The sequence below is a fragment of the Conger conger genome, chromosome 4, assembly GCF_963514075.1.
Source record: "Conger conger chromosome 4, fConCon1.1, whole genome shotgun sequence".
Lineage (NCBI taxonomy): Eukaryota > Metazoa > Chordata > Actinopteri > Anguilliformes > Congridae > Conger > Conger conger.
In genome coordinates this window covers 56,605,685-56,620,570 of record NC_083763.1, presented here as the reverse complement: position 1 = coordinate 56,620,570, position 14,886 = coordinate 56,605,685, and the positions used below count along the sequence as shown (strand labels likewise).

Genomic DNA, 14,886 nt, shown 5'->3' with positions numbered 1-14,886 from the left:
CCCAAATCATTGTGATGTCACTGACTGATTTGACATTGCACAATGTCACAACCGATCAGTAGGTAGTGGGCGAAATTGGCTCAGGCGGTAAGAGCAGTCGTCTGGCAGTCGGAGGGTTACCGGTTCGATCCCGTCCTGGGTGTGTCAAAGTGTCCCTGAGCAAGACACCTAACCTCCTGATGAGCTGGTTTCGTGCCTTGCACGGCAGCCAATCGCCGTTGGTGCGTGAGTTTATGTAAGAATGGGTGTATGAGAAGCATCAGTTGTGCAGCGTTTTGAATAAAGGCGTTATATTAATGCCAACCATTTACCATAGTGCTGTTGCCCCCGGTCAGTAGGTTGATCAGTAGGTACTACTACAAATCTCACAGCATGACATTTAACAGTAGTCTAATTCAGGGGAGCATTGTCAACTGACCTGAAATATGGTAGTTGTGATTTCCTGTCATTTTCCCATGCAGACTCACATTATGTCAAAAAATATGAGGACAGTGTAAAATGACACTGTTGATATTCACTGTACTGATTACATCATTCATGGAATGCAGGGGGACTTAGTAATGGGAATTTAGCTGTAAAAGTTGAAAAGCTGCAATCTGCAATTCCATACTGGTGTTTTAAGGTGATTTTCCAGAAAGGTATAACCAAGTGAAAATAGCTTTGAAGCCAAGAGCAAGAATTTCCACCAAAATGAATTAAAATTCCCCTCCAGTCAAAACCACGGCTGACCAGATGCTAAGTTCTATCAAGGGTATTTGTTTTATAATGTACACCTGTTAACATGATCATCTTATACTGGGCATCCAAGTAAAGTTTTCTTGTCATCACTGAATATTATTCATTTTACTAAACTAATCACAAAGTGTGCTCACTATATTCTTCTCCCATTATTATATGGCAATTGGGGTTTAAATATAATTCCGGTGCGGTAGCCAATGTGTCAAAATTATAGCAGAATGTTAACATTTAAATGGAAATAAGAAATGCAGTAGCAACATCAGGCACATACACACAATCAGCAAGAGTGAGCCACCACCAAGATAAACTCCTTTCCCGAGGAAAACCCTGTAAAAAAGGTGGTGAGAAAAGCCATGTGTTCCATTTTGAAGTGTCATATTCTGAAGTGAAGCTAAGGTGTGAATTCCCACCTCACAATATTCATGAGTTGAAAAAAAAAACATTACCATTGAGTAGCATGTCTATTTCAATAAGAATAACAGATCCAAAGCTATTTTACTGTGTGACATACACTTACAGTACATAAAAACCGACGATGGTGTGTGTGTTTACTAAAACTGGCAAGCTAAATTGTCGGATGGGGTATCATTAATGTCCTAACTCCTTGGATGCATACATTAACCAACAAAATGTGTATATTTATGTCTTCATTCCAATTCCTAATGTACATTATCTTCCACCAAAATCACAAGGGCTGTTTGGGTCTCATTCACATTCCACACCTCTCTGCCGTCTGTGTAATGATCTTCCTGGTCTTGATCTTTACATGGCCACTGGTGCTGCTGATAATGCAGACTCTTCTGCTTCAAAATATACAGAGACTTTTACTCAAGGAGTCTATTTACAGGTCTATTGATCCGACTCAATATAGCATGATAACAGTAACCGGCCTGGGATCCTTTACACATGCAATTAAGCAGGAGCACTGTATCTCCATGTGTGTATAGACCAAAATCAAAATGGGGGAAAAAAAAAATATATTATATATATATATACACTGAAGTGGCTTTCCTTATTTCTCTCAGCTTGCCTGCATGCAGTCACATGTAAGTAATGCTAAATTGGGAGGGCTGCAGGTATGGAAATATTTTATTTTTGTTTAATATTTGATTATAGTTGCAGCTACTGACAAATACATATAATACACAACATTAGGACTTTGTATAACAAAGTATTTTGATCACCAGTATGAGTTTGGATTGCATTGTTCCATTTCATCATTTCTCTGTGCCAGCATTTAAGCATTAGTAGTAGAGAGTTTGTTATTATTGTCTGACTTTGGAATGGAAGTCCATTAATGGAGAATTAATTAAATCTAACTGTTTTACGTGCAGCCATTATTGGGATTGACTAGGGTTTGCATATTTAGTTAAGTACTGTAACTGCATTGCAGTAAATGCAACTGAGATTGGTTCTGCTAATCCACTAAGGCTTCTACTTTTCAGATTAGTCCATTGTAATTTAAACATTTTTGTTTTTACCATTAACTGCCTGTTAGGACAGAACCATGAAGGAGGATATTTCGGGATAATGTAACATCAGTAATAGGCTCTTGCTGAAATGTTAATTGTTAGAAGGATCAAAATGGTAGACTGTTCCATGTGAAATATTTGTGGATAATCCTGTTTTCTTGTGCAGTTTCATTGAATGTACCATGGACATACCAATGCATAATACACACAAAGCTTCATATTACTTCAAATTCACATACTTATTGTATAGCATTACATTTTAGCAATGCATATTTTTTAGAATAATGAATTGGGTCTCACTTCAGAGTTATGTTACTGTATGTCACTTGCTACTGAATGGTCAACAATTCCTTCCGTAAGCAGTAACTCACAGGAATAAAACTGACAGTTTTGGACACCAAGAGCTACAATATCAACAGTAATTGACAAAAACTCACCAAACCTGGCAGGTTTGTAGAGGTTCAGAGTTAGAGCAAGCCCAGTTAATATGGCACCCATCAAAATGTACTCGCTAGTACATTTTATAACAAACAGTAAGCCGATTGTATGGGCTATGTCACCGACAGAATTCTTCTCTTATTTCTCTGCCTCATAATGGCTTCCTTGATTGTCATTGGCACAATGGCTCTGATCCTCATGTTGACAAACTGCAATAACAGACTCCAAAAGTGTAGAATAAAGACTAGATACTTGTATACGTCTATGTACAAAAAGGGATGAAATTCCAACACGGATCACCCAATATGGATGTAAATACACAAATAAAAGCTGACAGTGAGCACTTTAACCTCATATTCATTATTTCATTTCAAATCCAATGTGCAGGAGTACAGAGCCAACACTTGTACCATTGGAAAAATAATTACAGACCTCACTGTACATTTTTGAGAACAGTTGCAATTAAATAAATGAAATTATAAAAATACCCTTTAATAAAATCTGAGAATGTTGATTGTGTGATTCGAAATCTAAAATTGTGGCAAATCAGAGGCAAATCAAGACATATGGTCCCAAACATTATGGAGGGCTGTCTGGGATTACCTGGAGAGCCAGAAGCGATCATAACAGCCAAAGGTGGCAGAAGTGTTTCCAAAATACCTGGAAGAACTGATTTTCTTATGAAACTGCAGGACAGTGTACCTGTGGAATTTGTGGACTTTTAAAGTGTGGTCAACAAATATTGCTTCAATTTAGCTCACTGAACTTAATAGTATTTTTGTTTTAGATTTAGAAACTATGTATTTCATTATTTTTGAAAGCATCATTTTACATTATTTTACAAGACTTTTGCACAGTATTGTATGCATATCATTTTAATGAAAAAAAATATAGGGAGTAGGGGAGTTGTTTCTCATGTGTATCTATGAAATTACAGTGGTAAGGGTTAGAAAAACGAGAATGAGGATTATTACAACATCACAAGTAATTCTTGCATGATGATTTATTTTCCTTGTAAGTGTCATTTTTGCTACAGTGTCAACAGTATTGTTTCATAGTAACTGCACATATGCAGTGCATATTCATGACTGTCTACACCATTATGTTAAATGTATTTGGAAAGCTGATAAAATAATCTGATTGTCAATTTAAACATCTGATGGGATAACACTGAACTGAGAGTAAATAATTGCGCAATGTGCTTGTTTCATTTGGAAGAATGCCACAATTCACAGTATGTGAAGATATATTTCCCTTCTGGGACTCTAGGTCTGTATATGCATCCCTGGTCCCAGATGTTCCTTCTACACTCACACGCAGTGCTGCTACCTCAACTTCATGCACTGTAACCACATTGGGTTCATTCGGCTTTCTCTGTACTGTGTTCTTCAGCAGAGCAGCTACAGTTGCAATGTGAGTGTATTCATGCCAAAAAATCTGTTTAAACTGTACAGATATTCACATTTATTTCATATTGTCAAAGCTTTAAGAAAGTAAACTATCTTTTTCAAATTCCAGCCCCCGTCTATTCCTTTGTGGATTTCCTGGAAGCCCAGACTAATTTAGGGTAATACAAATTGGATGAAATTCATCATAAGCCAAGTCAACATATCTATACTCTTTTCTGTAATCTGTCCAAAGGTATGCAATATGGAGAATAGATCTCTAAATACGGGTACAATGTTTTGACAGAGATACTAATCTCATTAATCCTCCAGTGGCAACAGCATGCAGGAGGACTGCACCAATTAATCAGTAGTGACAGAATGAGGTGTGACTTTTGGCTAAAAGAAAGCAGGTTCCCTCCTAGCAATGTCTGGATCCTGATAGTTCCCAGGTGTCACACAAGGGCAGGTCACAGGACATACTGTACCCTGAGAGCCACGCTCAGCTACCGAAAATGGAAGATAAAATCCTACCAGATTCCCAAATAAATAAACCCATATTTCCTTCAGATATCAGTATCAAGTCAAGAAAATATAGGTTTGTACAATTTGAATGAAAGTTAAACCAAAAGAAATGTCAGACTAGAGCAAAATAGAAAACAAGACAACATAGTTATTAGGTTCAAGCCAGTGATTTATGATTGTAAGCCAGGCTTTTCCCAATGCAACGGGTACAATACAAAGCAAACTTAATACAGTTAATGAGTCAATTACTTAAATTTAAATGTTCCCCTAATAATAAAAATCCGGTTACAATCCCATCTGTCTGTTTAACCAGCAATATACATACCGCATATAAGGAGTATAGTATACATGCATAATATGTATGGGTTTCTTCTCCTGAGTACAGCATTGAGAAAAAAACATGCTAAAAAAGAAATGGTTTTCATCTTGACAAATAAGAGGCAGTGAAGATAGACATAATACATAAATGTAATATAATTTGGAAGTCAGAGAATTTAGACATCAAAAAGAACTTCTACTGTGGGTGTGTCTTGTTGGGTTTTGGCTGAAATAGCACAAAGATGCAATCATTTGAAACACTTCAGGTGAATGCTGGGGTCCAAGGCATTTTTCCTACAGAAAGCTAAACAATACTAAAAATATATGACCAGTACAATCAGGACTAAATATTGGTGAGCTAAAAAAACGAAAGAAAGAAAAAAAGAGTTATGTGATTTTCTACAAGACCACCAAGTCGAGGATCTACTCTCCTGAGATTACCGTGAGAAATATTATGTGGTTTTGAGCTATATTTGACCTCCAGGGCTGATGATAGTGGCAAACGTGTCAGTTTAATACACTTACCCATAGACTGGCCATGCGGAAACCTCCAAAGGCCCTTGCCAAAGTATCAAATTCCATCGCTCTCATTTTAAATGAAGATACCATAATAGTGGAACTGAGACTGCATTAGAATTATTGCAGATGCAAAGTGAATGTGAGGCAATTGCATGGAACAGCTGGTATTTATATGATACAGCTACAGTCGGGCATTATTCTGGCTGTCAAGCAGTTTGGATGCCATTGTGGGGAACAACCACCCGTGCCAGCACTGATGTCATCTTTTCTGCACTAGAGTATGTTTACTGATGAAGTGGAAAGTCATAACAACTATCAACTCTTCTAGAAAAAATGCATGATATACAGTTCAAGAGGATACTACAAGATAGTTACACTTCATATTTCCTTCAAATTTCACACTATCAAACATTATGGAGACAATTCACATTGTAAATACCACACTTGGACCTGATGTACAGTTTTGCTGTCAACAGTTGTACCACTTACAACATTTATCATCTAAACTAGAATTTTGAATATCATATCGACCCCTTTGTGCAGATGCCAAATCTGGCCAATGGAAAATGGGTTAAATGAACAAAGACACTCTTTCATATTTACAATACAATACTACCTTCTTCAGTTTATTTTGTTATTTATGTATAAGTGCCACTTATGAAAAAAAAATGCAAAACTGAAGTTCTTCTGCTTTAGTTTGTGATGAAATACTGTGAGCATTGCAAATATAAAAAAAGTAAGACAACATGTTCTGGATCATCTCCTTAACCACAACAGTGCAAAATATCAGGGTGATACGAAGAACTACTAAGGATACATGAAGCAAACTGTAAGCAGTTTACCTTAGTGTCCCCAAATCTATCCAAATGACTGAATTGTGCATTGCTGTAAATCATAAAATAAGCCTTACCCTGCTAGTAATCAAGTGTTCATGGTATTGCATATTATATATACAAGTATACCCCACATTATGTATAATAGGATTTAAAAATAATAATAATCCACCATCAGAAAAATGTTGCCGATGTTATAGCTTCTCGGTAAACCAGAGCGAATGCTTAGACTACACCATTACTAGCGTAAACCTCTTAAAAGCCACTCAATTTCACTGTGAGAGGTATGAACTCTAACAAATCAGTCCATTATTAGCCAGTACGCTAACACTGCCCAGGGTACACTGACAGTGCTCCTATACGCCTACTAAGAGCTAACTACCTTAGCAAGTGCTAATGGCTTTCTATTATGGCCAATGTGAATACAGGATAACAGTATCAAAAATAAGACACATCTTTGTCATGCTCCTGTGTCCTAGACTTCACTTTCTAAATCCATGTCAGCATGGTGAGAATTTATTTTTCATCAGACATTGATAGTAGAACGACAAGGTATAATTACACAAGAATTACACAAGAATGCTGTTTATTTTGCTATTCAATGAGCAGCATTTTTCACCACTGTACTGGAACCAACAAACTATTGTTGACTGTATCTAGTTCCTATGATGGAATATTTTTTTCTGTGGTGGTGAAATAATATTTTTATTAATCCCAGATAGACACTATTGTCCAATTTGTCATGCTTGTTGCAGATGAGACTGGGCAGGGTGTTCTTGTTAACCGGACAAACTACACAACAGTGGTGAAACATATATGACACATTTGTCTCCTAATAAAGCTAGAACACAGTGTTTGTAGCTTCCTCTCATAGTTTGGTTGTAGGAGCACCAAATGTCTGAGTTGAAAAATATTAGGACAATGGCAGAACGGCCCCTAGGGTGCTTGGGTGAAGGGTTTGCTTTTTGTTTAGGATGCAATCAGGACTAAATATTGGTGAGCTAAAAAAAAATAAAAAATAAAGAAAAGACTTGGCATATGTGACTCTCTACAAGACCACATAGGAGGATCTACTCTCCTGAGATTACAGTTAGAAATATTATGTTGGTTTGATATTCAAGTAACTCATATACATAACATTCAGAGAATGTTCTATGAATGAATAAATAACATTCAGAAAACATCCAGATAACCTATAATAAGGTCCTTGGTATATTACTGCAATGATGTGAGAATGTTAAGAAACATTACACAAAAACATCATAAGAACTCCCAGAAAACTTGACAGACTGAACATTCAAGGAACCAAAACTAGGAACCTTCAGAAAACATTCCAAGAACCTAAAATAGTTTGCTAGGTACAACTTTGCTTGCACTCTGGAGCAGATTTTCTTAAATGACCTCTGTTTTTGGCTGCGTTCATCCTTCCCTCAATTCTGATCAGTCTCCCTGTCCCTGCCACTGAAAGGCACCCCCATAGCATGATGCTGCCATCACCATTCTTCACCATAGGGATGGTATTAGCTAGGTAATGAGCAGTGCCTGGTGTTTGCCAGACATAGTGCTTGGAGCTCTGCCCAGAGAGTTACATTTTTGTCTCATCAGACCAGAAAATCTTTTTCCTAATGCTCTCAGAGTCCTTTAAATGCTGTTTAACTCCAAACGGGCTGTCATATACCTTTTACTCAAGAGTGGCTTCCATCTAGCCATTCTACCATAAAGGCCTGATTGATGGAGTGCTGCTGAAATGGTCGTCCAGTTAAAAATTATAACAGACTTAAAAAATAACAAAACAAAAAAAAAATTCAAAACCAATGGATTAAAGCCATTCCTGTTTTGTCCGGACAAAAAAAATAATGGTCAATGAACATCCAGGAATCTGGACAAATGTACAAACTGGGATGTACCTACTTTTATGGGAAAAAAGAAAGAAAGAACAAACAAACAAGCAAGCTGGGTAGATAGCAAACTAGCAATCACTTGTTAGTTAGCTTGCAGGTTTGATCAATTATCAATTATCAAGTATTATTTCTAGATTTGATTAATCTAAAATTATATCAGACAGCAAAAGCTTGTTAGTAGGTTTAGTAGTCATATTAATTTAGGATATCCAAATATGATCAATGAACCATAGTGTATTAAGTAGTGTCACCAATCAGGGAAGAAACAGCCAGGGTGTGACTAAAATTCTCACATGCAGCGGGCAGTCCAGACAGATGAATACTGTCTGCAAACCTGGCCCTGGAGAGCCCTCAGCTCTGCTGGATTTCACTGTAAAATCAGCACCCAATTCAGACCCAAGTAACCAGGTGAAGCGAGTTAACTGCGTGGTCAACTACTCTAATAGATTAATTAAGTGCAGAGTAATAATGAAAACCAGCAGAGCATGGGGCTCAGCCTTACAGATCCCCCCGGTCTACAAGAACAACACAATACACTGACAGAGCACACCGCTGATGAACAGAGCAGAGAGCAAGCTAGCTACTGTGTACTGTTAACACAAGCTCCCTAACCTCCAATTTGTGACCTTTTAAGAAAACTATGAATCATTTTAATTTAGGAAGAGCACAATTTCTTCAAAGCCTGCAGTGAGACAAAACAATACCGATTCAAATATGTTTGCATGGCATAGAGCAGCGCTACTCAACTCCACGTCCTGCGGGCCGCAGTGTCTGCAGGTACTTGCTCCTACCATGGGCTACACCACCTGATTTCACTAATTATTTTACCTGCTTGGTTCAGATAATAAGCTGATTAGCGGAATCAGATGTTGTAGCGCATGGTAGGAGCAAATACCATCCCTACACTGTGGCCCGCAGGATGTGGAGTTCAGTAGCGTGGGCTTAGAGCAATGCAAGTTTCGCAACAGATACAACAATTCAGCAATTGTAAGCCTTTTAAAACCCCAGGACGGTCTAAATACAATTTCCCATATCTGTATGGCCATGAGCTTAACAGGCAATATATGAAAGAGACTTGTTCCCTGTGGCCCAAGTCAAGTCAAAGTGCATTAGCGCTGGGCAATATAGCGATAGTGTAAGACATCGACGATGATTAACAGCTATCATAATGGGAGCTGGGTGCCATTATTTAGTCAGACGCTGTCTACATTGCTTATTCTACTTTCACCTACAGGCATTACACCTTCAAAGAGCAGAGCTGTGCATAGCAGAATGCATAGCTGAGGGCCAAGAAAATCCATTACAATGCATTATGTTGCAATGTCCTGTTCAAGTTGAACAAACTTGGGCTATACTAGCTAAGTTAGGCATGGAAAAATGCAAGGAGGATGGCATCTTGCTTGCAACATCAAAGCGTATTGTCAAAAAGGCTTTCTCGCTCACTCATCCTTCATTATTTAGGTGTTTTGGGACTTTTGTCCTTAATTTTTTTGTCTACACTCTTCACAATTGTGACTAATTACGTAAATGACCATATTCTTAAACCGGCACTCAGGAAGCGATTGATATACGTGACAAATCAAAAACAGCTAAGAAGCCAACTGTCCAATTAAGTTTGGTCTCCTAAAATTGGCTATGTATGAAAAAGGATGAAATTCCAAAACGAAACACCCAATATGTTCTTAAGCCTGGGATGTCCTGGGTTATATATCTATTATTACCGCTATAGCGTTATTAATTGTTCAATCACCCTCTGTAGCCTATATACCAAACAGGTCATGAACCAGAATTATCATTGAACATGCTGTTCATACTGTATGTAAACATCACTCGTTCAAATTGAAAGCAATTTGTTTTTAGCAATACAATGACCCCATTAAAAAAGAGAAAGCCTTAAGATCATTAAACAAGATTAAAATGAAGATGATGCACATGTTAACAATTCCGTTTGTTTTCCATTAGCCGTCTAATTGATTCTGACCTGTTGTAGAGCATAAATCTTCTGGATTGGAGATAACAAATCCACAGCAATGGCACATTACAGACTTGGAGAAAGGGGTGAAAAAAAATTAGCACAGGGCAGGGTGACTTTTCATATCAGGATCTTCGTAATCTACATGGCAGGTGTTGATAATTGCATGCTTCTGGAGTCATCAAAATTTGAGGTTTGTGTTTCATCATCACTGTGGAAACTACACTGTATTGGTACTTGTCATCTCTTTTTTTTAGCATTTTTTATTTCAAAACAATGACGGATTTGAAAAACAAAGGTTGAAAACCACGACCAAGGTGGCACATATGTTGGCTATAGTCTGCAAATCATCTTTTCAAGGCTTTAAATTGACTTTAACCTCACCAGCACTGCCAAAGGAAAATGCCAGGGAAAATGAGAAATGGCATTAATTTCATGGCAAATGCTGCACTCCATTCATCAATCTTTATTTATAAAATTGCAATACACTCCAGTGAAATCAACATTTTGACAACTATGTGCCCTGCACAAGGCAGATACTAAAGAGTTGGCTTCATTGTGATGGATTTTTTTTTTCTTTAAGAAATAAAATCAAATAAAATGAATAGAAATGTGTAAGATTAATCTTCTTCAGCCTAGCAGTTAGAAACAAAGATTGTCATCCAATGCAATGCAGCTCAAAATATTTTTGTTCAGTATAAAACAGGGTACAGCATAGAAATGAAAAATGTCCACTGCAGAATCATACAATAATCTGGAGGTCTAGCAATTACTAAAGTAACACACTAAAATGGTACATGCTGCCCCTATAGGCTACTTGATTCCCTGTACTAAAGGAATGAATTGAGACCATAACATGGGGTGGTGCCCTTTCTAAGTTTATTTATAGATCCAGATGCTTGATATCGCAGGTCTCAGGTCAAGCATAATCCCAATGAACCACTGCTGTCGGAAACAGTAATAAGACACAACCAAGGATCATACCAAGGAACTTTTCAGACATGATATGAAACATAAGGCTGTGTGACAAAACTGCCTTCAGGCATACAAGCAATATGGCAAATAAGAGTATGTTCCTCATCACTGTTGCTAAGGTAATTTCGAGGAGCCCCATAAACTATTAATGACACAATAAAACAGAACTCGTCACTGCAACCAGCAGGATGAAAATGAGAATCCGAGGAAATTCAGGTTTTTTTTTAAAGCCTCCTCCCTTTACCACACTGCATGGTAGCTTTATATACAACTGATCGATCCCAGTACTGACCATTTCCCCCCTCTACCAATTACTGTAGAACCACCTTGTCTAAGGACAGCTGAATATGTGTTAAAAAAAAATAAAGAAAGAATTAAGGTAATGTACAGTTGGCTACCTCATTAAATCATACCTACATACAATTGCTGTTCCTAATGTCCTAAACATTTTGGGGATGACATAACAGTGCAATAAAATACATAAAAATATGATCAAACCAGTCCTTAAAAATCACCTTTTCTAATTGAAAAGAAAGTGCAAATAAAAAAGTACAAGTTCTGGCACTCTATTTGAAGAGTCTGCATTCTGGTCATGCCACTGCCAAAATTAAGGAGAATGACCTGCCGTTTATGCCTGCAATGTTGATCCTCTGCAGCTTTAAATCAATATTTAAACACAGAAATCTCACTGAAAAGTATGGAAGGTGCAAAGAGGAATAGCTAGTTTCTTCACCACGTCACGTTTCTTTAGTCCCGCTGGCCTGAACAAATTGAAATAGGCAACGTCAACTTCTTAGGAGACAACTTTATTTATCATTTAAAAATATTTTCCCCGCTTGGAGGACAGTACCTAATCTACGTTGCAGAAGGAAATGTGTAACTGAACTATAGGCCTGTTTGGACATTTTACCCTCTCAAAAAATTTCCATATCGATGACGAGTGTGGCATCAGAAGAAAACAAACCCGCCACTGGAATAGCTGAACTACTTCAATAAACGATGTGTATATCTGCTAATTTGAGAAAATGCAGAAACCTAAAGCGATATAATGGCAATTTCAATTCACTGCGCAACTTACATACGCAGCTTTTAAACCGAGATACAGTAGGATTGAGAAAGCTAAAGTACAAAAGTATTCAGCTGGCTGTCAGAATGCAGCGTTGGACTGGACCGTGCATAAGATGACCCAGTTAAGAGTAGCTAGCATAGAGCGGGGAAGCTGTTCAAAAGATGTAACAAAATATGTTACATATAATAGAATACCGTTATCACATATCATCACTTTCATATGCTAGCATTGGACCAGCACTTCAAACTGCATTTTTTTATAGGTATATGTACGTATGTGATGTATCGGCTACTTTTTTCGCGTGAGACTGAAGACGACGTTAACGTTAACTAGTTAGCTGTAGTTTGGTTTGTTTTTCCTACCTGAGCAGAGCGGTGTCCCCTTGTCTGCTGACCACATTTTCCATCCCCAGCCAGGGGTAGTCCACAGTTTGTCCAGCAGGCAAACAGGACGGCAGAAAGCAGAAGAGACTGAGAATTATAGCGGTAAACCACTGACCGGAGACAGACGCATCCTGCACCGCAATCATTGTGTCCATCACAGCTACAATATTTCCCTCGCTTTCGACAACAAACACCTTCAGCGAAGCTCTTATTCCAGCTCTTGCCTCCCTGAAAACCTCAATAAATGGCGTTCCAGAGAGTTTTCCAGGTTTGTTTTGTCAGAGCAGCACTGTATGAAGAACTCTACTCTCCAGTGGCTTGCACACCATCTAGTGAGGAAATGTGATGTAAAATGAGAGCAGACCGAGCAGCAGACAACCCCCAGGCTCTGATCCTGTTGCCATGCGGCCGTTTCCCAGGCAACCTGTTCCCAGTAGCTGGTGTTGGAGCAGTTGAAGCTGGTAGGCATTGATACAACAATACAACACAAGAGCAATTAAAAAAATCGATTAAAGAGTGATCCTAACCCTATCCTATGGACCAGGCATCATGGCTGAAAAATGACAAATATTAACTCTATTTGTGCCAGATTGGTGAAAGCACATACATGCTCATAAAATGATATTTTCAAAACCAAAACAAATTATTCAACCTTATTTATTCCAAATAAAACAGAGTTGAAACGAATTCATTCTAATGAAAACATGGGTGACTTAATGTACTTAAATGAATAGTAAACTGTACTTGGTATATGTTAGTCTATTTGGAAAACAACTGTTTATACACAATTTTAGCTCTCAGAAAAAAGTTAGAAAGTGACAGTAGCTCAGATCCCTGTTTTAAAAATACATAACTAGCTACTTCTCAATTCAAATTTGTCGAATTTTGGTGGCTATTGATTAGCTGTATTGAACGTAACATGCCAACTTACCTGCTTAGAAAAGATGTTTAACAACTGAAAATTAGTAGTACTATATGTGACCACATTTAACCTGTGTGTTGTCTTAAGGGTCAAAAATGACCCGCCGCTATGTTTAACAGCAGATAAAATCCTCTAAATGAGATTTTTTGAACTTGAAATTTCATAACAAAGTTTATGATGAGTGACTGGTTGTTGCTTCATGCAAAATAGATTTGAGGTTTAAAATTCAATTAACCTGCTTTATTTTAGGGGTTAGTGAAGGCGGGTAATTTTTTACCCTTATGACAAGGGGAGTATACGGAATGTTAAGACTACTCAAGGGTTAAAAGATGTGTCTAGTTAGGTATTGGCATAGGTATGGCATTGCCAATACAGTGGATCTCATTGACATGTGACATATGTGGGCTGAACACATGAGCAAGAGACTGGTCCTTCATTCATGAGTCTCAGACATTGCGCATGCTTGTGAATGTTTCTGAACTACAAAATCTGCTCTTACACTGCTTGTCAAAGTGTTAGTGTAAGTGGCATATTCTGAAACCAGGAAATACACAGCTTACAGTAACATAATGAGTGTGATGTGCTTTCACATCTACAGTATAAAGCAAAATGTGTACTGACTGCATAGATACTGCTATGCTAGAAATGGTATTTAAATCCACTTAAATGTGGAAGAGGACAATTCTACAGAGATCTCCGCAGCATTTTTTAAAAATGTTGCTCAAATGTATGTGTAACAGTATACAGTTAAATCCTGGGATTTTACAGGAATGTATAATATACCTCATGCTGCATTCTCTCTTAACAATTAATGTGGTAATGTAATGAGTGAGCCAAGCTCGCTCCGGCAATCTCAATGGATAAGAAATGGTATGTCCCACTGTAGGGGTGTTCAAAACTGTGGCGCCCCCTGTCCTCCCATCCCACCCATCATGTCCTGATTTTGCAGCATAACTCCAAGTCTCATCTACTGTGTTTAAAACGCTATTTAAAGCTGGCAGAAGAATCACCTTCACAGCTTTATAATATTCCATAAATGTACCTGCATTTGTACCACTTATCAGCCCAGTGCCATTCCCCGAACATATAACAAAAAAACACAACAGAGCTTTACTAAAGTGTGTACTCTGCAACTTTGTGCAGCATGAGGTCACAGGTTTTCCTTGGGGCCCATTGTATTACATAAACATACTAGGCACATGAGTCGGCACAGTGGTAACCCTGGTGATGACATACTTTTTCTCATTAGATGATGAATAATAAATGGTATGAAATGACATTGTGATGAGTAAAGTAATGTAATTACACCAATAATGCAAATTTTATAATAGACATCAAAAGTCTCCTCAATGATTTTTGTACCAATGTACACCAATGTTATATTTATTTGGGCCTTTTAGTTTTTGTTATGGGCCAGGAAGCTCCACTGCACAAAT

The 14,886-nt window shown here is 37.8% G+C and overlaps 1 protein-coding gene across 3 annotated transcripts in view; it reads right to left on the bottom strand.

Annotated features, from left to right (window-relative positions):
• negr1 (neuronal growth regulator 1) overlaps positions 1–12,844 on the bottom strand; it is a 228,015-nt gene extending 215,171 nt beyond the window's left edge. For all 3 annotated transcript variants that reach the window (XM_061239970.1, XM_061239971.1, XM_061239972.1), the window contains exon 1: positions 12,508–12,844. In XM_061239970.1, the coding sequence (XP_061095954.1) occupies positions 12,508–12,683 (176 nt within the window). In that variant the 5' untranslated portion in view covers positions 12,684–12,844. The remainder of the gene's footprint in view (positions 1–12,507) is intronic.
• Between the last annotated feature and the right edge of the window lie 2,042 nt (positions 12,845–14,886).